Genomic DNA, 24490 nt, shown 5'->3' with positions numbered 1-24490 from the left:
GCTGAGAATCCTCTTCTCTGAAACAGCGGGGACAACCTCCGACGTGTGTCTGTCTTCCCTTCGTCCTCTAATCATTTAGCACCTCTGTGTGTGTGTGTGTGTGTGTGTGTGTATGTGTGTGTGTGTGTGTGTGTGTGTGTGTGTGTGTGTGTGTGTGTGTGTGTGTATGCGTGCGTGTGCGCGTGCGTGTGTGTGTGTCCTTCATATCAAACTGTACATAAAGTTAGTTTCAGGTAAAATGCTGAATAGTACAGTACCCTCCGGTTCTGTAATTAAACATATTGGCCTGTGAATTTTACCAGGTTTTCTTTATTGTCATAGTCCAACTGTGTTTTGCGATGGACCTTCCAGTTAAGCCTATGAAGTAGAAACTGTAAAGTGGAATGGATCAAGGTTGAGAGAATCTGGGACGTTGTTCAAAACTCAGCTTGACACTTTCCAGTGTGTGTCTCTGTGTGCGTGTGTGTGTGTGTGTGTGTGTGTGTGTGTGTGTGTGCGTGCGTGCGTGCGTGCGTGCGTGCGTGTGTGTGTGTGTGTGTGTGCGTGTGTGTGTGTGCGTGTGTGTGTGTGTGTGAGTGAGCTTTGTGGGATTACTTACCTTGGTGTGTGTGCCTTTTTGTGTTGTTGGGAGACTTTGAAGCATTATTCGAAAACTTTAAAAGTCATTCAGACAGTAAAGCTTCACTGCTCTTGTTTTTCCCGCGTTGATTTGAGCAGTAGCTTCTTCTCTGTCACAGCGTAGTCGTGCACATTTTCAGTATTCTCAAACGTACAATTCTGAGAGAAAGACGAGTGCAATGTTTTGCTTGTTTTCCTTCAGGAGAGAGTCATGTAGAGGAAACAGTGGTCTTCCAATCTAAAGTGGTAACTCACATTCTCGTCAAGGGCAACATTGCTGTGTTATCCTTCCGTATAACTGTGTGACGTCAGTGGACAGGTAGATGCATCAATGCACCGCGGATTGACTGCCTGTATAACTGTCTGTAACTCGTCCTAAAAGTGCATGTGCGCACACTCTCTCTCTCTCTCTCTCACTCACACACACACACACAAACGCACACATTTGTCATCCTCTCCATTGTCTTCAAAAAGCAACACCCTAGCATGCACCTCGTCATAACAGTGAGACTCCATGAATACCAGAGCCATGCATCAGTGAGCCTGACACCCAGTGGACAGCCTGTGACAACTATGCAAATGATATAGCTGGGAGGCAAATATGCTTCACAACCAGACATCATACACATCAAACCCACGTGCACACACAGACAAGTGCACACATAGAAACGCATAGACGCACACACGCACACACAATCAAACACAGATGATTTCACAAATATCAATGCCGTGCTCAGGTGAACTGGTGTCCTCATGGGTACTCACATAGAAGCACAAACACACACCTCCAGTTGCTTTGCAGTAGTTTTTGCAAATGTTGACGTTCATGAAAGGTCTGAGGATGTTAGTTAAAATCATGTGAAGTGCAAAAGGCATTTTTCAAAATATTGACTCGAGCATCCATATGCAAAAAAAGCTAAACTTCATGACGAAACTTGAACAACTCACATCTTTGCAGAATCTAATGCTTTGTTTTATTTTTTATTTTTATTTATTTATTTTATTCATCTCTGCTGTAATTAAAATTCGACATTTTAAAAAGGAATCTCTAAAAGCAGCACAAAGACTTGATGCCATAAGCCACAGGCACCCAGATGAGACCTGCATGTATATTGTTATATCATCATGGACTTTTCTTTTTGGAAATTTTATCGACAAAGTTGAGCCTTTTCTTCACAACAAGAAGAGAAGAACTCCTGTAAAAATAAAAAAAAAGCAGGAAGATAAAAATTGCGAGCTCACACTGTTTTAGAGCAGCATAAATCAGTGTCTTGTGTTGCTGTTAGTGAGAAAACAGAAGCCTTTCTCACACTTCTTTCATTTTATTGCTCAGGTTTCAGCGCGTGTCTCCTTGGCAGTGACAGTTCCTCCTAAATCAGCCTCTCTTGGTCCCTTTGGGAAATAGGACGTGAGGTCTTTCAGTCTGTTGAATCGTTATTCGGGACAAAAATGTGCCTTTCTGTATTGCTGTTGTTGACTAGCCTCTTAATTAGCATTGATAATTAGCGCTCTATGCGTCAGGGCGGTGACAGGACCTGTCAGTGGTCCGTATTGATGGCTCGAATGTCCCCTTGCTTGTCTCCTTGTTAACTCCCGTCTGATCTTGACAGCATCCTCCACGTGTCTTGTCCATTTTACCACTGGGAGCCTTGTTGTCTGATCATCACCTTGTCTGTCTGCCAAGACCAGGCACGAGGGACACGAGCCGCTAAATGCCACGCTGACAGTAAACAGCTGCAGTAAACAAGTCATGATGTCCCCGTCCCATTTGTCTCACGTATCCCCATCTCATCAGCACCTAAACTGCCACGTCCTTGAGCCATGACAATGACCTGCTATTGATTAGACAAGACCCTTATGTGTTTGGAGATGTTGGAGAATACGCCTCACAGTGACAAGACAGGAAAGGCCAAATCCATTCACCTCTCTGAGCTCCTCAAAGCTGCATAATGATAACACAATGATTATGATAATGCCAAGAGATCCAGTCAGGTTCATGATACAGTATGAACAATATTATCAGTATCAGTCACACACGGTGCATTCAGATGTGGCTGCCTTCATATGGACTGCAGCACCTGAACTTTTTTCGGAATGTTTCCACTACCACCCACCTCTTTACAGCTGGCCGACTGTTTCCTGGCACACACACACACACACACACACACACACACACACACACACACACACACACACACACACACACACACACACACACACGTCAGCAGCAGCCTCATTCCGGGCCCTATGGGTTCCCCCGGCGACGGGCCAGACAAGCATCAGGGCATCCTCCGTGTCTCGGACGATTTGTGTCCGTGGATGAAGTTGTCCTTCGGAAGCTGACCGTCCATCACGAATCCTGCTGAAATAGACAGTGAGTCGTGACAAGCCAAGCTGAGAGGCCATCTGCGCGTGGTGGGGTCGTCCGGGAGATATTTGTGTCGCTGAGCGTGTGCGGCCAAAAAAATCCGGACTGGCACTGAGCTCTGCTGATGAAAGAGAGCAGAGGAAAACACCCAAAACTTTCCTGAGGTCAGACAAAAGATGTTACAGATGCAAGAAGAGTGAATGTTAGCTTATATATGACTGTGCGTTTATATCTTTTATTGTGTACATGTTTGTGAGTGAACTGTACATCAGTGTATCAGCTCCTCACAACTAGTAGATTAGTGACTATATCTACATTCAGATCATGTCATTTTCAGTCTTGCCAGCAGCAGGGCTGTAGAGATGAGAATGTCTTTACTTGAGACTGAAATATGTCAAACTTTTAGATGGTTCATGGTTCCAAGAGGATGAACAAATGCTCATAGTAGTTCTCTCTAGCGCCAACAACTGTGTGACAATATTTCACATCCTCACAATAATCAGTACCTGCTGAATGTATTGGTATAAAATATAGTACACTCATATGCATATTATTAGTGCATTGATGTGACTTAACAGCCATCCCTTTTTTATGATTCACATGCATACGTGAGTGTTTTTCAACATTCCAACTTCAAAACACATGAACAACAAAATTGGAACAACAACGTCACAACTCGAGAAATGGGACCTTCGGAGGAGCACGTGAATGCACAGTCTCTGTCCTGATGAATTCTTATAACTTTGGTGCTCACCTAACATATAGTGCCACATTCCCAGATTCAGCTGGAGCTTGTGTTCATTGCTAATTTAGTCAACATTAACATGGTAACAAAGTGAAACTAAGATGATGACCTGCTAAATATCAGCATGTTATACATAGCCAAATTATCAGTGAGGTAGCATGCTGATGTTAGCGTTTAGCTCAAAGCACAGCTGTGCGACTAGCACGACTGCAGACTCTTATCTTGTTTAGAACAATTATGCGCTAAGATTAGCATAAAAGTGAGGACACAACCTCACTTTCTCCATCTGTGTTTTATCTTCGTCTAATCAGTATCATCATCCAGCATGAGACAGACTGTGAGACCCATCCACCAACACACACACACACACACACAGGACGCACAGACAAACAGCCAGATGGGGTGTAAATATAGACTCTGGAGTCGTGTGGAGAGAGTTGCCATCAGCCTGCCGGGTGAAGAATGAAGTCTTGTGCAGACTCCTGAACACGCACAAAAACATCCCCTCACAGGCCAAGGTGACAGACTTACAGAGGGACTTTCTTGCATATTCACAGACATAACTTACCAGGTGTACCCCTAAATGTGTGTGTGTGGGTGTGTTCCTGTGCGTGTTTGTGTGTTGTTTGACAAACTACAGAGCCTGAACTCTACGCCCAGGCAGCCCGCTCAATCCGAGGATGGATTGTCTACAAGTTAACAGCTTTTCATCTTTGTAGCAACCACGAGTTTTGCAGCGCAGGTCATTTTTTATCATTATGAGAAATTGGAATCTTCATCTTTGTCTGTATACCAGTTGTTTCAATTACACACTCGTGACGGATAGATGGTCCAGCGGTCGACAGGCCGTATCTGCGTATCAACAAGGTAATGACAGGGGAAACGTGACAGATAATGTCACTGTGTTGCTCCATCATACTTCAGTCTTGTGAAGAATGGATGAAGCTAAACATCAATGCCTCAAGATAGGATGAACACATTTATGGTTCAGGTTGTTTTGTGTTGGCGTATTTATGAACAGATGTAAGGATGTTAGGTATTGATGTTGGATGATGGAAGAGACAGAGACACATGTCTGAAAGGATGGATGGATATTTTCAGCCGATATTGTTGATAGTGTTCCTCAGTCCATGCACCTCAGCGTCATTGTTTGTATTTAACTTTATTTACTCTATCCTTACTCTTGATTGGGAACATTGTCGCTATCTTGGTTCTCCACTTCTTCATTATGTGTGTATGATTGTCATCGTTACCTGCCCTGCTGCCTTAATGATCACAGCCGTAGCAACACCACTCATGGACGCTCGGCTGTTTTGTAAAAGCAGTGAAGTTATTGATATTGTCACTAATGTAGTCAGGGCCAGTTGAGCAGGCGGATGATGTTTGTGCTCACCTCTGAATTTAAATCAGGCATCAGCGTGTAAGTAATTACTTTTGTGTGTTCAGTGTAAATTTGAAGGTGTCATGCACCATAGAAAAACATTAAAAATTAATTCTTAAAGTCTTTTGTAATTTAAGCTAAGACCTCAAGTCATGTCAAGTTGGAATCTTTAGTTTACTCTGTACATTTTTAGCTGTATCTACGACTCTGGCTCTTGAGCTTTATGGAATCTCCTACTTTCAGCTGCCACCCTAATGCATCTGATTTACAGACCTTTCTATAAAATGAACTACTTCACAACTAGTCAGAGCTGCATTAAAAGCACAAATAACAATCACAGAAAATATGGTGACACAATTTATCAATTAATAATGTTATTAGTTACTCCAGTACAACTCCAAAAACAAGTCCCTACTGCTTATGGTACATAGACTGTATGAAGATGGACGACATGACTGCTGCTCGGAAGTGAAGCCAAAGTATTTTGATGGACACCTGGTGGCTGGCGGCAGTATAGGTCGTAAATCTAAAGGGATGGGACATGGACCACACTGAAAAGTAAAAATACTTCACAGATGGTTCCTGTCATTTACTTCTAAAACACTCTAAAACAATTTTTCCAGTAAATCTGCTTTTAATTATTAGATATTTGATGCTAAAAATAATGGAGTGAAACATCATGATTGACAGCTGAGACTGACTCACGATTGGTCGAGCACATGTATCAGCGGGACCTCACAACTACATCTCTCGATTGCTACTGTGCAGACTCTGACTCACAATTGGTCGATATTTTGGCTTCATTTCTGGTTAGCGGGAGGAAGTGGAGTAAAAACTGACATATTAACCTGCAGCTTTAACATTCACTCCATAGTACAATGACACTGCTCCTCACCAATGGTCCACCACTCGGTCTGGGTACCACTGTGGTAGGAAATGTTTTCACCTGCAGCTCATCCAGACAACTGTTCTTAACTCTGGTGCCTCAGACATGAAGCTGGGCAGGAACGTGGCTCGTACCTTCCTTGATTACTACAAACTCAGCAACCTTATCAAGGACAACAGACCAACTCACATACAAAGGTAAAGCAGAATCGTGTCTTGACTAAATACTAGTAGAAAATAAATCATTTACAGATTTAACCTCTTCCTTTTGCATATTATTTCTTGCATCTTTGCTATTTCCTGAACTTAATTTCAGTCATTCACATTCATATGTTCTTGTCTCCAGCTCCGAGGTGAAGTCCCCGACAGGCAACGGAAAGGGCAATGGCGTCGGCAGAGACGCAGTGGACAGACAGAGAGAGAAGAGCCAGGGTGTCAGGCACTAGACAGACAGACGGACACAGACTGAGCGTGTATCAAATGCAGAGCACCGTGGAAGGAGAATCCTTCACACTTCATTGCCTTTAGAAGCTCCACATTTCTCTGGCTTTGAAGACTTATATTCACAGATTTGTAACAGTGGGGTTACTGGTATTTGGAGGAAATTAAATCAGAGTGTCTTCCTGAGTTATTTAGTGAGAATGAAATGTGGACTGTTGTAAACGAAGGGAAGACAGACTATAGTTACCATCTCTATCAGACACGTTATAAAGGAGGAGACAAAACACTTAAAGAATTCTAAATAGAATAGATCCTAAGGCTCAAGATGGCGGTTTTATGACACATGTTCTGCCGCTCACATAAAACAGCAAATAAAACCTGGAAACGTAGCAAGCAAATCCTGACATGTTTCATGACAGTTTCAACTGATGATTATTAAGCATGGAAGAACAAAAAGGCAGTGTGTGATGCATCAACTGTATTTATTTAAACATCAGACACAAAATCCCTCATTTCTTGAAGTGCTCTGGTGGGATGAGCTGACAGTGTTGTGTCACAGTACCTTGGATTGAACCAGAACAGAGGCTAGTGTCATTTGACAGTTTTAGACTTAAAACATGTGGGTTTTATGTTCTGGTGACCATTGAAAGTGCAGCTATAGCTCTTTCCCCGTTCATTTTATTCTAAAATGAATGTCCAGAAACGTTACCAAGGTGGCTGCCAAGTGATGACACTCACCCAAAAGTACTTTGTTTTGATTTAATCTGAGGCCTTCATTCAGCAGCTCATTTTTTGTGTATTTATATATATGTTTGTAAATAGATGCATGCTTCTCTGTTGCTACTGACTTACTTTATGAGTTGACCTGGATGATGTTATTATTGTTACACCTGGCATTAAAATGTGTTTTTGTTTATCGCACTGCAATCAGATAGTGTTTGATGACATGAAAGTAAAGGTATAAATGCACCCAAGACACAATGAGGGTGGATTGTGATCCAAATGGCCCAAAAACGTCTGGAGTTTGGACACATAAGTGTACATGCATTTGCGTTCTTCATCCACATACAACAACAAGTAGTGTTGACATGATTATTCCTAATGATTGTTCCAAACCAGCGAGGTAGCACCAAGGCAGCTAGCAGCCATTAGCCAGTAAACACATGAAGCCGTCCTCTCATCAGTCCTGATGTTTTTCAAGAATAAATGTAGGAAAGAAAAGAGCAGTTTTAGTTTTTTTATGGATGACACTGGAGACGCATTAATACCTGGTGTAAACGTGATCAGGTTAAATATGTCGATATGCTTTTTAATGTCGGGTGTGAACGGAGTCACTGTTGGTTTTATTATCAATTACGCAATAAACACTTTATCACCTAATCGTGATGTTGTAGACTCAGTGGCCTGTGGCGTCTGACAGAGAAAAAACAACCCAGACTAAAGACTAAAAAGACACGACACATGACCACAGAGAAATGTACAACAACCTCAAGATGCAAAACAACAACAAATGGACTCAAACTGACCACAGAATTACAGAAAATGCTCACAAAACGCACAATAGAACCACAGAGAGAATCAAAACTCACCAAATGATCATAAAGAGACCAAATAACTGTAGAGAGACAAAGACTCCGGCAGTCATGTGTGTGTGTATGTGTGTGTGTGAGTGGGGTTACGTGTCTATGCCCTCAGGCCCATATACTCATAATCTGTCCATATGTGTATTTTTGCATTGTTAACATGGATTGATCTGTTTGTGATCATGGTAGAGTTTTGCTCTGTTAACAGTGGTGTCTGAACATGCACTGCATTATTAAACTCTAGGTTTTAGGACATTTTGACTTAAATGCTATAAAGGCTTTGTGGGCAGATTTGGGATTTAGATTTTACTTCTTGGTCACATGACTCCACATCTGCTTTGTGACTGTTGCTGTAGCTCACCTTCCTGTTCAAATATCAAACAGGCATATATAGACACTAATGTAGATCATCACAGATGCACCAACAACAAAATAATTCAAATGAATACTCTAACAGTAATAATACCAGGACATATTGGTAATCTAAGTAAATGAGAATAACAAAAAGAAAACGGTCAAAGGGAAGACAAAAGGGAAGGATGATGGTTTTATTGAATTCAATCTTGTTAAACTGACATGTGCAGGAAGGAGAAATAAGAGATGAGACAGTAAGAAGAAGATTCAGACACACTGGATTAAACTGCACATGCTCATATAATCATGTATATGTAATAAAGCTGATGTTAATACTGTGGGGGAGAAGAATCAGTGGAGCATATGTTGTTACACTATCAGAAATATGATTCAAAACCTCAGAATAATTGAAATACGCGTAGATATTCTACAAAAGAAATATTATTTGTAATGTTTCAGTAGATTCTGACAAATTTTACATTATATTTGGAATACTGTTATTTCCCTGCTGGACAGTCTGAGTCTTACTCCGTACCAGCTGGTGGCGGTAGTGAGCCTCTTGTGTTGTAATTCGTTCAGTGTCAAAGATCAGAGAAGAAGAGCGTTGGTGTTCTGGCAGCTATGACAACGAAGTTTGAAAGTTGTCCGAATGGCTTCTCTGAAGAAGAAGAAGAAGTTTTCCTCCTCTAAAGTTCACCAGAAGTCTCTGAAGTGTGAAGTTCATCTGGACATTCACACAGTGAGTCTCAACCTGGACCTGCTACTGCTAGCAAGCTAACATCCTCGTAGCTAACGTCTATTTATCTGTGTTTATTAACCGTAGTTATGGGTTAAAATGTTGTAGATACTAACTAGTAACTAGCTAACAACTGGTTTAGTTCAAAGAATGACGTCATCGATGCTATAATTCGCCTTTACAGATAATGATGACGACACGAGGAAGTAAAAGCAGAAGTAAGATCTTAGCTTAACTATTTAACATCTGCTGTTGACCGTTAATCCACAAAACGACATGTTCCTCATTGTTTGGATTCCTCGTGTTTAATGTTTTTATTGTACACATGTATGTAGATGGTTTATTTTATGTGGTTAAATTCTTACTTTCTCACTTCAACCACTGAATAGGCACCAGACATATTGAGCCAGGAAGTTAAAATCTATGCAAAGCGTTTAAAATTATGGCGACTTAGATTTTAGACACAACATTTTCTGCAATCAGTGTCTTTAGATAAGTCATAAGTTGATCTGGTTTTATTACCACTTTGTGAAAGTTATTCAAGTTGAAGTTTAAGCTTTTTTTATCCCATTGATTTTACCTTCCTCTTCAGTAGCAGTCAGCTGATCGAATACATCCCATCACACACGTGTGGCTCTTACATTTTAAACGTTAAAGCATCATATGCATGTTATTATGTTGTCTTTATGTCTTTCGTGTTATTTGTGATATTTTATGTGTGTTATTTTAAAACCTAACCTAGGGCTGTGCAATAAAACAATATCAATAATTATTGCCATATCATTTTCATTAATTGCAATCTAACTACGGTTAAATGAATATGATGCTAATACATTGTGTAAGTAGATACAACACATAGATGATCTACCTCAGAAGTGTTTGTCATTCTCTGCTCATAAGGAAGAGTTTAAAACCACAACCTTCACCCAGCAGCAAAAATCAGTCAAAAATTGACATTTATCCTGATAATTATCAATATCGACTGTCAGTCATATCCCCCATCCCTTGGTTAAACTGTTCACTTAATTTGTGCTTGTTTTTCGTAAATTAAATATATTTTGTCATAAAAGAAAACCTAGAGAGCGATAAACAACGGAATGCGTTGCTGTTTACAGGTCACATGTCCAGGAGTGCTTCTGTCGAGAAAGAACAAGGTCTACCTGAGTGTGTGTATCATGGGCCAGTACAGGAAGACTCCCTGTTTGCCTCCTGTCTTCCCTGTACTCTTTCACCACAAAATGGTGTTTGTCAAGGTGAGAACAATAACATTTCACTCAGAAATAGGGTTGGGACACAAAATATAGGACTCCTGTCTCTCTGTGGCGTCTTTGTTCAGATTTGGTTCATTGACTTGTGGTATATTTCGTACAATGTCAAAAAGAAATGCATATTATATCTCATCTTCATGTTAAAACCCTTCTGGGATATTAACATCTGTTCATATTATCTGCAGTGGATTAAGCACAAAATAAATCTCCTTGCCAGTGTTTTTCTTTCTCTTTTTTCTGTTTGAATCCTTATGCTTATGTTTGTGCTGTTTGTTGCTTACTTGCATTCACTCCAGGCTCGAGGCTCGCAGCTTTCAGTCATAATTGCTCATCTCTTTTTGAGTAGTGAGAAGCTAATCAAGCAACTGAGCAGAGTTTTGCTCTAAGTCTGAAGATGTAAATCAGCAGCCCTCCAGCATGAACGCTCCTGCCCTAACTTCTGATAGGAGAGGCCTTCTCCTCCTCGGGGAGAGTGGCAGAGTAAGACACCGGGCAGTCTGTCTCGTGTTGTTATAACTATTGATCTGTCTGCACTCTGTCTGTTTCACCAGACTTTCCCCGGCGTTGTTGACCCTGCTGATGTAGCTGACCTCCTCGAAGGTAAACGGCCCACTGGGATCTGCTTCCTCGTCTCTTAGTCCTGAATCCTCTGCTATGCAAGCTTATAGGCTATTAGCTGTGAGGCTGATCATTAGCTCACAGTCAATTTGCTCTTTTCTTCCTCTTAGCTGACACAACATCTTTTGAGCTGATTCAGTTGGTGCCTCCAGGTACGTTTTGTGATGATGCAGGTTTAAGTCTCCACTGTATCCAGTCATTACGCTGCAAAACAGGATTTCTAACTTGGTTTGTGCCCCTGTTTACTGTCTGTTTGTGTGCCTCTTTAGGGGGTGAGATCCTCGCCACAATGGAGGAAAGCAGCAGAGATTTCTTGTTCCCTGGTCCCAGACTGAGCTCAGGAGAACGAGCGGCAGAGAGAGAAATACTGATGAAGAGGTCCTCATTCTTTCCTGTAAGCTGTTTTCCATCTATTCCTTTAGTTTCTTTCTTAATTCTCCTAACACCCGGGTCTATATTAATAAAAAAATGAATTACACTTATATATTCTACAGAGTCAAGTTAGGACAATAACTCTTTCTGTTGATCGTGAGCATTAAGCAAGATTTATCAAGTGACTTACTCCTTTTTACAGTAAAACAATACCTCTCACAAAATGGTTCACATGCATGCTCAGAGAAGGAATAGCCTGTCACAGATATGGATTTCCCATACATCTGCTGTGCTTTGGTTTCTTTAAAAGTGGTTGATTCTGCGAAAACACATACAATTTGAATTTTATAGAGATTAAATTTAGTTTGTGTTAAACCCTTAATATCCCCAGTGGTAATTAGCATATGAAAAATATAACACTCAAGAGGAAACTGGCTGAAACTAAATTCTGTTCTGTTCCGATTCGCCTGTTGGTAGATGAGGTACGTCAGAGAAGTCGTATAATAAGGAGAATTTAGTTCCACGTTGACTATTGCAGAAAATGAAGATGCATGGAAAGTGACTGCAAACAAAATCAATTCCAGATTTATTCTTGTTGTTTGCCCCTATGATAAATGCAAAAAAGAAAAGGGATAAAGTGTGTAACATCCGTCAAATGCAAATATGTGCCGTTGCCTATTACTATTCTCAATTACGCTGCCTCAGCTAACAGATTATTCATCATGATAAATGATATTTTGCACAATTGCATTGAAAAGTGACTTGTGTTTGTCTCTAATTCTATACTGCAGTAATGTACAAGCTGGTCTAGTCTTAACCAACTTAAAATTTAAAAATGTAATGAATAACTCATAATCTTAAAATTGCAGAGGAGTAAAAGTGAAGGATTTTGACTTTCTTCCCCCCCCCACTTCAGTCCAAAAAATATACTGGATGAATGTGGGCACAAGTGTAACACATGTCATTTAGGCCCACTAATGGACCAGAACTACAGTTTCATTACAGGGCGAGGGTATTTTTGTCAGTCGTTGCGTTTGTAATTCTCATGTCAAAGCAAACCCACATTGCGCTCACCATGTGAACTTGCCTGAGTGGAAATATTACACATGTCTTTCACAGACCCGAGAAGATTGTTGCCTTCTTTAAGTGAGTCTCCTTCTAATCTCAGAGGCTCGTACATATGTGCAGATGACAGGCAGGTACGCTACCAAGATAACTAATTCAAAAGCACTGTCTCATCCCGGACAAAGTGAGGTTATTTATTCAGACGAGATGGCATTTTCCTTGTACATCTGTCATCTGTCTTTGCAGAAAAAACAAAGTAAGAACCTCCTCTCTTTTCAATCACCTCAACTCTTATATCATCTCTTCTCCTCGCTACTTTGTCTCCCTCTTTTATTGCTCCATCTCTCCGTGGCTGCGGGTTACTTTTCTATCCTCCAGTAACCGGCATATTTAAATGTCTTTAAACACCATTCCCCTCTCTGCTGCTTTTATGTGTTTGTGTTTGAAGGCCTACATAGCAATTTAGATGTCTCTCTCTCTGAATGCCATATTATTTAAACATCACTGGAGCCTGTCACTGTTCGGCAATTTGTTTGTTTTTTTCAAGCCATGCGTAGATTGAAGTGTTGTGGTTGTAAATTGGTGCCGCAAACAAGCTCTTTTATCTGTCCCTTTGTCTTCATCTCACTGTTCAAGGTGTTGTGCTTGGTCCTTTTGTCTCTCTCCCTCTAGGGAATCTCCCTCAAAGTGGAGTTCACAACGACATCAGTCGTAGAGGAGAGTGATGGGAGAGAAGGCTGGCCGGCCTCGCCTGTATGTATATTATTTCATCACACACACACACACACACACATGGTATAGTTTTTTACATTTGTTGGTGCTTTTGTTGTTGATGTGTAAAATGCTCTGGAACAAGTCTCTCTAAATGTTGTTGTGTGTTTGTGGCCTTTCAGAATAGCTTTGTCAAAACATAAACGGTTAAAAGTCAACAAATTGCTCCTCATAAGTCGAGCGATCGTCGCACCAGACAGTTCAAAGTGTCTGAAGTTAGAACACATCGCAGCTGCATACTCTCATCTCATCTCTATGTAAGTGTTGACCTCAGTTACAACACTGGCGACTCATCTCCAGTGGCCTCTAATGAGTGGTATCGCTCACCATCAGATTTGTTTGTTTTCACCATACATACCCACCTTCTCTTGTTGCCATGGCTACTGCATCTATCTATCCATACTGGCAGTGTTTCAAGGGTATCCGTTCTCTCCTTGCGAATGTAATTACGCGGCGGCAGATCTGTGTTGCTGATAGCGAGACTTCTCTCACATCTGCGACTAGCTCGGAGTTGACATCCTTTTTTTGTCACAGAACCAGTCAGTCAGCATCTTACATTTACTATTACAGACATGTTTCTCCTCCACTGTGTCCTAGAGTTAGGTTGATTTCCACATGTTCTGCTTAGGTCCAGTTTAGGAGCTTAAATCGGTTTGATTACAAGTGAACTGGCTGAACTGACATTTGTCATTCTGGTGGGTTCGGTCAAATTAAAAAGTAACCTACATCAGCAACCTGTGAGATCAGATATGAGCAGAGGAAGGGGGAGGATGTGCACGGCGACCACTGGGTCTGTTTGTGTTCATGTGTTGTTTGGGGGTGAGGATGAGAGGAGACATGGCAGACTCAGGGTTGCGCCCGGAAGTCTGAACCAAGGGTCAGGTTTTTATTACATTTGAGGCGGTTGTAGTTCACATTGCAATTTTGTGAGCGCTCTAGGGAATTCTGCCTGACACACCTCCATCCTGTCCTCATCACCTGCATGTGCTGCGTCTCCTGATATCTGACGTTGATTGGTTCATAGACAGGCGTCTCCGATAATAACTTTAAGAGATTTACTTCATTGTGATTCTTTCTCTCTGTCTGTCAGCTTCCCATCCACTGCTTTCAACACAGAGCTGATACACTTAATTGACTTATTTAATTATCAATTAGCACAAAGCTTTTTACTAAATGATTAATGGAAATTTTTGGAGCGAAATTGCATTCTCTCTGTGCTCTTTGGCTTTTTGTTTCACATTTATCGACTTTCTATCACTTATGATGATGAAATTTAATATTTTTGTTTGTACAGACCATTGCTGAATCCTTAGATTGCAGACAAAAGCTCCAGAGGTGGGCTGAAAAGAGACTCTTTATTTTTTAAAAGCAGGATGAATAAAAGTCTTTCACAAGCAATCCTCTTAGTACCACATGATCCATCACACAGTGGTTGGCATGTTGCACCAAAAACACCGCCGTGCATTTCCCAGGCTAAGCTATTTGTTTAAATGGGATGTCATTCACAGCAAAGAAGATTGTCAGAGTGTTCTCCTGGCCCCTCGGGGGATGTCTGGATCAGAGCACCGCTGTGGCTGTCAGACAGTAGAATTTCTCCATTTTCTCTTTCCTAATGGCTCCTCAGCGTAGGCATTTCCCTGACTGTCAGCCCCCCAGCTGACAAACCATGTTTTAATAGATTTAGACGGATAGCAACTTCCAAAAAACTCCCCCAAAAAACTGAAACTGTAGTCGTGAATATACACCCAGTTCTTTGGCAGTGCAGTTTTTACCCAGTGTCTTCTCCTTCTCTGTCTACTCTAATTTAAGTTGCTAGTTTTTAATCCCAAAGTTATTTTTATTAATAATCCACAACCAAAGCTTTGTTCTTAATACCAAAAGCAGCTAATCACATCAGAGCTGCTTCTTCCACTCAGGAACAGTGACAGTCAGTGTTTGTCCACAGTGGAGAGGAGAGGAACTGAAGCAAGTGTGAGATGGTGGAGGATGAGTGGAGCGAAGGGCATACTTGTCCTAATTCCATTAAATCAGACCACTCTCAAATGGCAACATTAATGAGGATTTATTCATAATTTGGTTTCTCTTAGAAATAGTTTTAATGTTGTGTGATTCCCCAATTAGCATTTCGATTATCTCTTTTTACAGCCAGGTAATGCCTCTTTATAATATTAGACTGGAGATGGCCATCAAATGCAATTAACATTTTATCTTAATGTATTTATCCCCGGCTGGCATTACCCACAGGAAGAGGGATATTGCATCGGAGAATGATGTTAGTGGCCATTAGAGTTATTGAAGTAATTCTGCAGAGGTTGTCTCCATGGAAGTGGCGACGGTGAGAGCTGTTGTTGTTGTAACACTTAAGCCGAATGATTAGCTAATGGTTTAATGGTTTCGTCCAGAGAGAACAAGTGTGTGTCGAAAGTGAAAGCAGCTGCCTTAATGGCTAAAAGGCCTGGTGCTTCAGTGGAGGAATGACACTGTGGTCTGCAGAGAAATCTGAACTGCTGAGACAAATGTGTGTGTGTCACCTCGAAGTGGAGACCTGAGAGAGTAGCTTGACATGTTAGAACAGCACATAAACATTTCTCTCTCATACTGTGTCCCTGCCTCCCCAGAACTGCTGTCTTTCTCCCGTGAAGCCATCTTTAACCCTGGCCAGACAAAGCTCGGAGAAGAAGTCTTCACCGTCCAGGCATTTCTCCAGGACGGATGATGGGGACCATGTCTCTTCGAGAGATGGAAAAGAAAAGCTAAATATTGAGGCGAACATTCCAAACTCTGCACCGCCATCATCATCATCATCATCATCATCATCCAGACATCATCCCCTTCCTTCTTCACCCCCGTCTGGCCACAGTCACCAGAAACAGAAGAAGGAAAGAAAACAAGCTTCTGTCGACTGTGGCTACCAGCAGCCCACAGTTTCCTCAAGGACTCGAGCCCTGTCCCCTTACACTCACCGCAAGATGTGCCAGCTCTCGGAGGACGCCAGGCAGAGGCTCAGCCACCTCCAGCTGGGGCCTCACCACTTCAGGAAGGAGACTGAGAGCCAGCCGCCCTTTTTGGTTAGTAACATCAAATACAACGATCAGCTAACATGAAAACTGGTAAATGCTTTCCATATTGTGGCTGATCTGTGTATGTCTCTTACCTGTTTTTAAAAGAGTTCATTCTGATCCATCACTGTTGTGATTTAAAACTTAATTCTATTTATTTAGAGTTTTATTTATTTTCCATGGCTTCGGGGCCTGACCAAGCCAAAAATACACCAATCTGCCACCACAGTAAAAAACAGTTGCCTGTTGCAGGTGATTTATGTGTACGCATCCAAACTGAAGGATACGGATAAAATAAGTGTTATGAGTCTGTATTTAATACCAGTAATACACATGTTCAGTAATCAGGGGTTATAACGTTAATGGGATCCTGAATTGATGCAGCTCAAACCTCAGCGGGAGCTTCCCAAAATTTGACTTAATCTAGCGGGCAGATTAAGTGGAGGGCATAATAAGAGCAGTGTTAATCTTTTTACCTGAGCTGTTAATGCATTTTGACGTCATGAAAATGTTTCAGACCTGTAATACGGTCTGTTATCCTCACTCAGGGGCTGGAGTGTTCTTTAATAGCACAGAACCGGTGATTAGGCTGGTACACAGTTATTTGTTAACACTTGAATTATGACCGTATAATTGTTATGAGAGATTTGCATACAAAAGGGACGGTTTTCTGATCACACAGCCTTGGGGAATAATATACAATCGATGGAAAAGAACAACACAGCCTCTAGTCCTCTACTCCTCCCTCCCTCTGTTCCCCACTGAATCCCCCACGTCCTCATTTACATCAAATCTAATCCTGAGGTATGAATATCAAAATCCACTGGCATGCTGTTATTAAAGGGAATGATTAGGGACAGAGTTGTTTGTTTTTGTCACACACATGAATGGAAATTCACTTCAATACAACTGGCGTTTTTATTAAAGAGAGGAGCATGCTTTTCCTGCTCTGCTTTTCCTGGGGGAATCTCCTGTCGACAATTAACCCCTGGTAATTGTGAGTCAAGCTGCAATTAACAAATAGATACCTAATGAAGTAGCTTAGCCCCATGGTGAATGCATTATCAGTGCACATTGCAGAAGCTCAACTCCTGGTTGGTGTGTAGAGGGAAGCACATTCCTGAAGATAACCTGAGCGATGTTGTTTGAGGTTCTGTACTGAAGGTGATTACTCTGTGAACATCTTTTTTTTTTTTATTTATGCCTGATTGTAATCTTGGTGAAATGCTTTGGGGCTGAGACAAACTAATATGTTTGCTGTTGGTGATTTATTTCATTCATTACAGAAGACAAAACATATCTGTTTTTCCTGTTTAGTTTCAGACAAGTTACACTGTTAGTTTTTTCTGTTTAACAGCCAGTTATTTTTCTCTTGTGTTTTTACGCCAGGTCTCTCATTGCTGTAGTGACTCGGTGATGGTGACTCCATCCTCCTCTCCACACAGTGACAGCATGCATCGACGCTCTCCTTGCTTCTCAGTTAATCAAACAGGTACTGTAGAACCAAATACATACACCCAATGCCACGCTATATGTTTTACTCAATTATGGTAAATGGTCTGTATTTATATAGTGTTTTTTTAGTCTTGATGACCAAGTGTGGAGGGAAGGTTCAAACCTCCAGGAGTCCTAAAGCTACTGTGATTTTCATACAACTCTAACTTATCTTTGTCTTTGCAGATTCTTCCCTCCTGGGTAGTTACAGACCAAGAAAAGCCAGAGTAAGTCTAATCGTTACACTTTAGACAAACAGTCAGCAACTTTCTCAGTACAACAGCACATCAGTAGCAAAGTGTTTAAATGTTGTGTACTGAAGTTTGCTTGGTTATCATGACAAAATTGTCTCTTTACTTTACTTTACTCTTTACAAATCTTTTACACACACTACAAAGTGGACTTATTTACACAACTGACTCTGTTTTATTATGTTTTTTAGTGCTGTGTTGTTTAAACAGTTAAAACGATACTCTCATGTCATCCTAACACACATTTCATAAAAATCTAAAATGTTCCTGCTTCTACTGGAAATATCATTAATTTCCTTGATATTATGTTTACATTTTTGTGCAAAAGTTATTTCCTTGATTTAAAAGAAATCTTTTCTTGACTTTTACCTAAACCCTGTTGCCCTGTGGCCTCTCCCAGGTGAAGTCAGGATCTGTGAGGGTGCAGTTGTCTCCAGAGACACAGTCCAGACATGAAGCCAAAAACTCTGTGATAGATTCTGATCCTGCTCAATCTGCCCTGGCTACGCCAATTTCCAGACGTCGTCTGGATTTCAGCAACAATTCCATCAGAGAAAGGTAAAAACATCTCCCTCAACCTGACCCTGAAAATGAGCGCTCATCATCGTCGGATCTTTACTTCCTACACCAGGAGTTAGGGACCTTTTTAAGGTTCCTTTTAATTATCATAACATCCCTTGTGCAGTTGAATTATTGAAGACATATATCACACTAACCCCACTCTCTTTTGGCATCTGTCTAATGTCAGATGGTAGTGATGATGACACAAAAAGATCTTGCTTAAGCAATCCTCACCTTTGGGAGTGGCACATGTTGCTTGCAAGACAGTAAATCCTTCTGCATATCAAACTCTGCAGTCATCCCTCACACAAAAAATGATAGTTATGCAGTGTTTGCTCAACCTGTTTTTATATCTTGTGCTGTATCAATAATCTCCTCTGCGTAAAGACAAACTGACACTTTAGAACAATATAACTTTGGTTCTAGCAGCTCTGCAGCAGCAACAAGGGTCCTTCTTAGCTATTAGCTTGTTTACTACAAAACTTCCGTGTACAACATAGTCTCTGTCAGAATGTGGTCTTGTAAAAGGAGCTTGTTGGGCATAAAAATGCATCCAACTCATCCAGTTTAGTTTCCAGCTGTAACGACCTCGAGATTGGTCTTTTGTGGTCTTAATGTTATTTCCTGTAAGTGAAGAATTTTTGGGAGATGAGCAAGTTGCTTTTTTCGTATTTTTGAAAAGTCTTTCAATCAGAATCCTTCAACAAACCTTTGGGAGTTGGGGAACTCTCCGGGGTGATTAGTTTGAAGGGCAAAGGGTTCCCACCCTGTGTTAGGTTAGTACGGCTGCCTGCATCACAAGCCTATGTTTCAGTTGATGTTCTTACACAGTAAGAAGAAGAGAGACAGCAGCAGTTTTTGCATGTTTTAAAAAAAAACTTTGTACTCTCTTCTTAAAAGTAAAGGGCTCTACCGTCAGATGTACATGTGTGCAGCACTCCCCACATCACCTCTGAGCTCTGAGTTTGGCTTCTCTAGCCACAAAACCAGCAGATTTTCTTCACACTCACGTCTGAGGAAAAAACATAATCCTCTTTTTTGTTGGTGTTTGCCCGAATTTATCCTGATCCATCTGTGCAAATCATCTGTGTTTGCTTAAAGGATCTTAAAAGCAGAAGAGACACCTGTATGAGTTTCCAATTACTGTGTACAGCAAATATATGGCAATCCCCCCCAGACATTAGTCATACACTGCCGCCGCTTTGTGTGTGTGCGTGTGTGCACTCATACACGTCCAATCTTTAATTTTGATCACATTCGACAGGCAGGATGAATTCCCCTCCACCTCTTAAATTACAGAAGCTGATGTCTTGTCATGTTTGTTCATTACTGAGAGAAGAGGCAGAGAGAAAAGAAAACAAAGAGGAAAATGGTATTGATTTGTGTTTCAGCTTGAGCCTGATGCATTTGACCCGATGCATGCTTTAATACATCCAGAGAGACCTTGTCATCGATCATGGCAGCAGTGAGTTGAACACACCGATGGGACCGATGTTCCATTTGTTTGTTTATTTGCTTCTGCTCTCCTTTCCCCCGTCCCTTCAGCTCAGTCCATAAGTAAACATTAAAATCAATAAGCAATCTTAAATTGCAAAGTAAATTGTAGGAAATGAATGATACTTTTCTCTCAATTGAAAACGCGACAGGAGTTGCAGGGTGGGAGATTAGAGCGGGCCTCTGTAGATTCCCTCCGACAGGGCGAGGGGCACGTCTTGCCACGAGTCTCTGATGTATAAAGAAAATGACAGATGCCAGTGGCAACGTTTGCCCCCTAAGCCCCAAAGTCTCAGTCTATTCATGTCTCTGGATGATTTGTCCTTGATGACTTTCTGAAGCAGGTAGTGAGTTTATGTGATTACACATGAAAAGCTCCTGTTGTCACACTGCGAGTCTGGACAAGACACCAGGCCGTCAGTCAGCCATCACCCCCCCACTCCCCACAAATAGACAGAAGTGAACAGTAATAAATTGCAGTATCGCCTCTCATCCATATCTGTCTGTCAGTGCAATCTGTCATCTCACCACTGCCCGTGGCCAACTTCCACACACATTTATATCGTATTGATGAAACATGTTTATGCCTCCAGATCAGTTGGTTCTGTCATTTGAGAAATTACTTGTTTTGCACAAAGGGTTGAATGTAGAGGAGACCAAGTCTAAATAAACGTTTACATGAGGGAAACATTGTTGTTTATTTTAAACTACTCTGAAAAGGTGTTGACCACAGCACACAGTTACACCTTTGGATCCCCTTACTGTGATTTATGTTAGGTTACAGCACAGACTAGTGGACAAAAGTAATATTGAATTGAGGTCCCTACTTGAACAGATCTATTAGTCTGTACGTAATAATAATAGTGATGGTGCCACCTACTGGCAACAGGAAGTAAGCTTTGTTTTACAACTATCATTCGATTTACATAACATTTTCAGTGTGATGTGCAAATGATACCGTGGACCATAATGAGCAATTAGCAGGCAAGGATCGACATCGCGTGACGGACGCAGGAAGTGAAGCATTTATCCTTGCCGCAATGCGCAAAACGCATGCAACGCGGAGACGTGCGCTTGGTCATCGATCGCTCTCTCCACTAACAGGCTTCAAAATGCCTGTGCTCGGGCCCGTTAGTGCTACATGGAAATGGAAATGGAAAAAAAATTGAAAAAAAGAAAACAACAAAAAAAACACTGTGAAGAGCCCTCAATTTCTATCATTTTTTATTATTTCCCTTTTTGGGCTTTTTCAGGGCCTAGACATGCTCAAATTCCGACCAAAGTTTGCAGGAAATTCAAAACCCCAAAAAGTTGGGTTTTCATCCGTCTGTCTGTCCGTATTTTATTTTATTTTTTTGGGACGGACAGACGGACGGATATTCGTCCGTCTGTCCATTTTTTTTTGGCGGACAGATTTTATTTTTTTTATTTGTCATAATTTTTCTGTCCGTCCCAAAAAAAAAAAAAAATACGGACATAACTACATAACTGTACGTTACATTACGTTACTTTTCGTTACTTAGTTACTTTTCGTTACTTAGTTACTTTTCGTCACTTTACGTTACGTGACGTTACGTGACTTTGTTACTGTACGTTACGTTAGTTTTCGTTACTTAGTTACTTTTTGTCACTTTACGTTACGTGACGTTACGTGACTTTGTTACTGTACGTTACGTGACGTTACGTAACTGTACGCTACGTTACGTTACTTTTCGTTACTTAGTTACTTTTCGTTACTTAGTTACTTTTCGGCACTTTACGTTACGTGACGTTACGTGACTTTGTTACTGTACATTACGTTACGTGACTTTACGTTACGTTACTGTACGTTACGTAACTTTACGTTACGTCACCTTACGTTACTGTACGTTATGTTACGTCACCTTACGTTACTTAGTTACTTTCCGTTACTTTTCTTTAGTTTTAGTTACTTTTCTTTAGTTTTTCGTCACTTTACGTAACTTTGTTACTTTACGTTACTTTACGTTACTTTTTTGGGGACGGACAGACGGACGGATTTTCGTCCGTTTGTCTGTCCGTATTTTTTTTTATTTTTTGGGACGGACGGACAGACGGACGGATTTTATATTTTTTATTGATTTTCGTCCGTCTGTCTGTCCGTATTTTTTTTTTATTAAAAGAAAATAAATTTTAAAAAACGTCCGTCCGTCTGTCTGTTCGTCATCTCAATATGAAGTTGATCTGACGGAACCCTGGGACAATAAAAATGTGGACAATGTGGAAAATGGCCACTAAATCCAAAATGGCGGGCTTCCTGTTCGGTCTAAAAAAAAGGAGACTTTTTTGTTTAAAATGAAAAGACCCATGGCCCTAACGATTTTGGTTCAGTAATGTGTCGTCTCTTGGTGTTTCTTAGGCTCCAGACCAGTCAGCCCAGTCCATCCCACTGGGAGGAGATCCACAGCCGAGTCCAGAGGATCCTGCAGACACACAGAACAACCTGGGACCACCGAGTGAAGTTTGACCTTTAACCTTCTGATCTTAAAGTAACCAAATAATTGGAAGTGACACTGCAAAGATTTCTTACTGTTAAAATGCACAGATCATGATCAGCTTCTTTGGTCTGCACTAACCTGTTGATGCATACTAACACAAACACACTTTTTTAAGCTAAAGAATCATCACTCAATTCGATATTCATTTACATATCAAACCTCCGAGGCACCTGCTGAACAGTTTTTGTCATCATTACGCTTAGAAAAGGAAGGTAATGTTCAAACGTGTGTAGCGGCTCCTCTTCCCTCCCACCCGTCAGCTGGGCTGTGTTTTAAGACAGGTGGAGGGGGGACATGGTGAATGTAAGCTGCAGCTGTTAGGAGCTCATCCCTCGAAACACAAAAGAGAAACAAAGAGGTAGCCAAGAGCCACCGTAGAGATTTAAGGGAGAGAGGAACAAAAATAGAATCCTGAATGAAAGACACAATGATATTTAGCAGTAAGTTATACTGAAATATGTTAAATGTTGCAAACGTGCACGCACTCCTGGCACAGAGGTTGTCAGCTGATATTTTGTCTTTGTAGTAACAGTAACAATGGCTCTGTTCTATTCATTAATTTAATTATTTATACCCAAGCTTTTCCTACTGTAACATGTCAGAATGTCTCATGTGAAAAACTAGAATTACCACCCTGCTGTTGTGTCCCTCAAGCAACCAGGGAAGGGTCAGTCCCATCTGGTGTTCCCAACATATTGCATTCACAGTAATATACTGTATACACTGACATTGACCTTTGACCCCTGACATCAGTTAATCCGTGAATCTAAGTGAACATTTGTGCCAAATTTGAAAGGATTCTCTCAAGGCATTCTTAAGATAACATGTTCAAAAGGCAAAAAAGGGTTTTGTAAGGTCACTGTGACCTTTGACCTGCGACAGTGAGTCTGACTGAACTTTTGTACCAAATTCAAAGAAATTTCCTGAAGGTGTTGTAGAGATAAAGTGTTCTGTCGCCGGTGCAGAGGCATACAATCCCATGTGACAGTATTAAACAAAGGAGCTTGCATCTATTATTACTGTTAGATAAATTAAGTGCAGCTGTGTTATTAGATATTTATTTTATATTAAGTAAAGGAAATATTTTATATTTTATGTTACAGATGGTGATTACACTGAATGATCTGGTTTTCTTCAATGCAATGCGTACATTTAACTAAATGTGCAAAGGATCTGATTAATGATCTAACTCCACCCATGTGTATTCCCCATATTGATGAATACCTCAGTCAGCAGGTGTCAGATTGTGCTGCTCACTTCAAAAGACGACACGTTACAGAAACTTCCACTACTGTAAAATACGCTGCAGAATCTGACAGTCAATAAAGTTTTTTTTTCTGTGAATCCTCAACACAGCAGAAAATGTCCGACTGATACAGATTCTTCGTCCTGTATGTATACATTTATCGCTCAGGCTCTACTGGGGACAGAAGTTTTTATACGATTATATTTATACTGCAGGTATTATTTATAAGTGTTTCTGGTACATCACCAAACTGCATTTGATTTTCAATTGAAATATTCATTTTGCATTTTCAAATGAAGGAAGCCTATTGTTAAGTTGAAAATTCATATAAAATCCTTTATTTGAAGTTTTTAATGTTTAATTATTGCTCTGCAGTTTAGGTTTACATTGAGTTTCAGTATTAATATTGTCAGTGTTTCTGAATATTAAAATGTGTGATAATTCAAATAGCTGCTTGAAGTTGATTGTGATTCTTAAGTCATGTTTCAATGTGTTGAACTAATTCAGTTCATCTTCTGCTCATTCTGCTTTGTTTATGTTGTGAAACAAAATCACTTATTGTATTTTACTTTGTTTCTCCCTCGTTGTGTATTTTTTGTTATTACAAAAACAGTCAATTAAAAGGTTGAATAATGTGACCTCCGCATTTGATGATAAACACCAC

The 24490-nt window shown here is 40.7% G+C and overlaps 2 protein-coding genes across 7 annotated transcripts in view; both read left to right on the top strand.

The window, feature by feature from the left end:
- LOC117760482 (cytosolic carboxypeptidase 6-like) overlaps window positions 1-6875 on the top strand; it is a 266877-nt gene extending 260002 nt beyond the window's left edge. For all 6 annotated transcript variants that reach the window (XM_034583548.1, XM_034583546.1, XM_034583542.1 and 3 more), the window contains 2 exons: window positions 6102-6195; window positions 6344-6875. In XM_034583548.1, coding sequence (XP_034439439.1) covers window positions 6102-6195; window positions 6344-6443 — 194 coding nt within the window. In that variant the 3' untranslated portion in view covers window positions 6444-6875. The remainder of the gene's footprint in view (window positions 1-6101; window positions 6196-6343) is intronic.
- Window positions 6876-8949: 2074 nt separating this feature from the next.
- On the top strand, window positions 8950-23885 carry spata6 (spermatogenesis associated 6). Its single transcript, XM_034583563.1, has 12 exons — window positions 8950-9114; window positions 10227-10364; window positions 10931-10979; window positions 11108-11149; window positions 11267-11391; window positions 13107-13187; window positions 15824-16273; window positions 17654-17756; window positions 17945-17985; window positions 18410-18567; window positions 22442-22566; window positions 22636-23885. Exons 1-11 carry the CDS (start codon window positions 9025-9027, stop codon window positions 22554-22556), a joined length of 1392 nt encoding a protein of 463 aa, XP_034439454.1. The 5' UTR covers window positions 8950-9024; the 3' UTR covers window positions 22557-22566; window positions 22636-23885.
- The last annotated feature ends 605 nt before the right edge of the window (window positions 23886-24490 follow it).

This window comes from Hippoglossus hippoglossus, chromosome 4, assembly GCF_009819705.1.
Source record: "Hippoglossus hippoglossus isolate fHipHip1 chromosome 4, fHipHip1.pri, whole genome shotgun sequence".
Lineage (NCBI taxonomy): Eukaryota > Metazoa > Chordata > Actinopteri > Pleuronectiformes > Pleuronectidae > Hippoglossus > Hippoglossus hippoglossus.
This window is presented reverse-complemented; position numbering and strand designations above follow the sequence as displayed.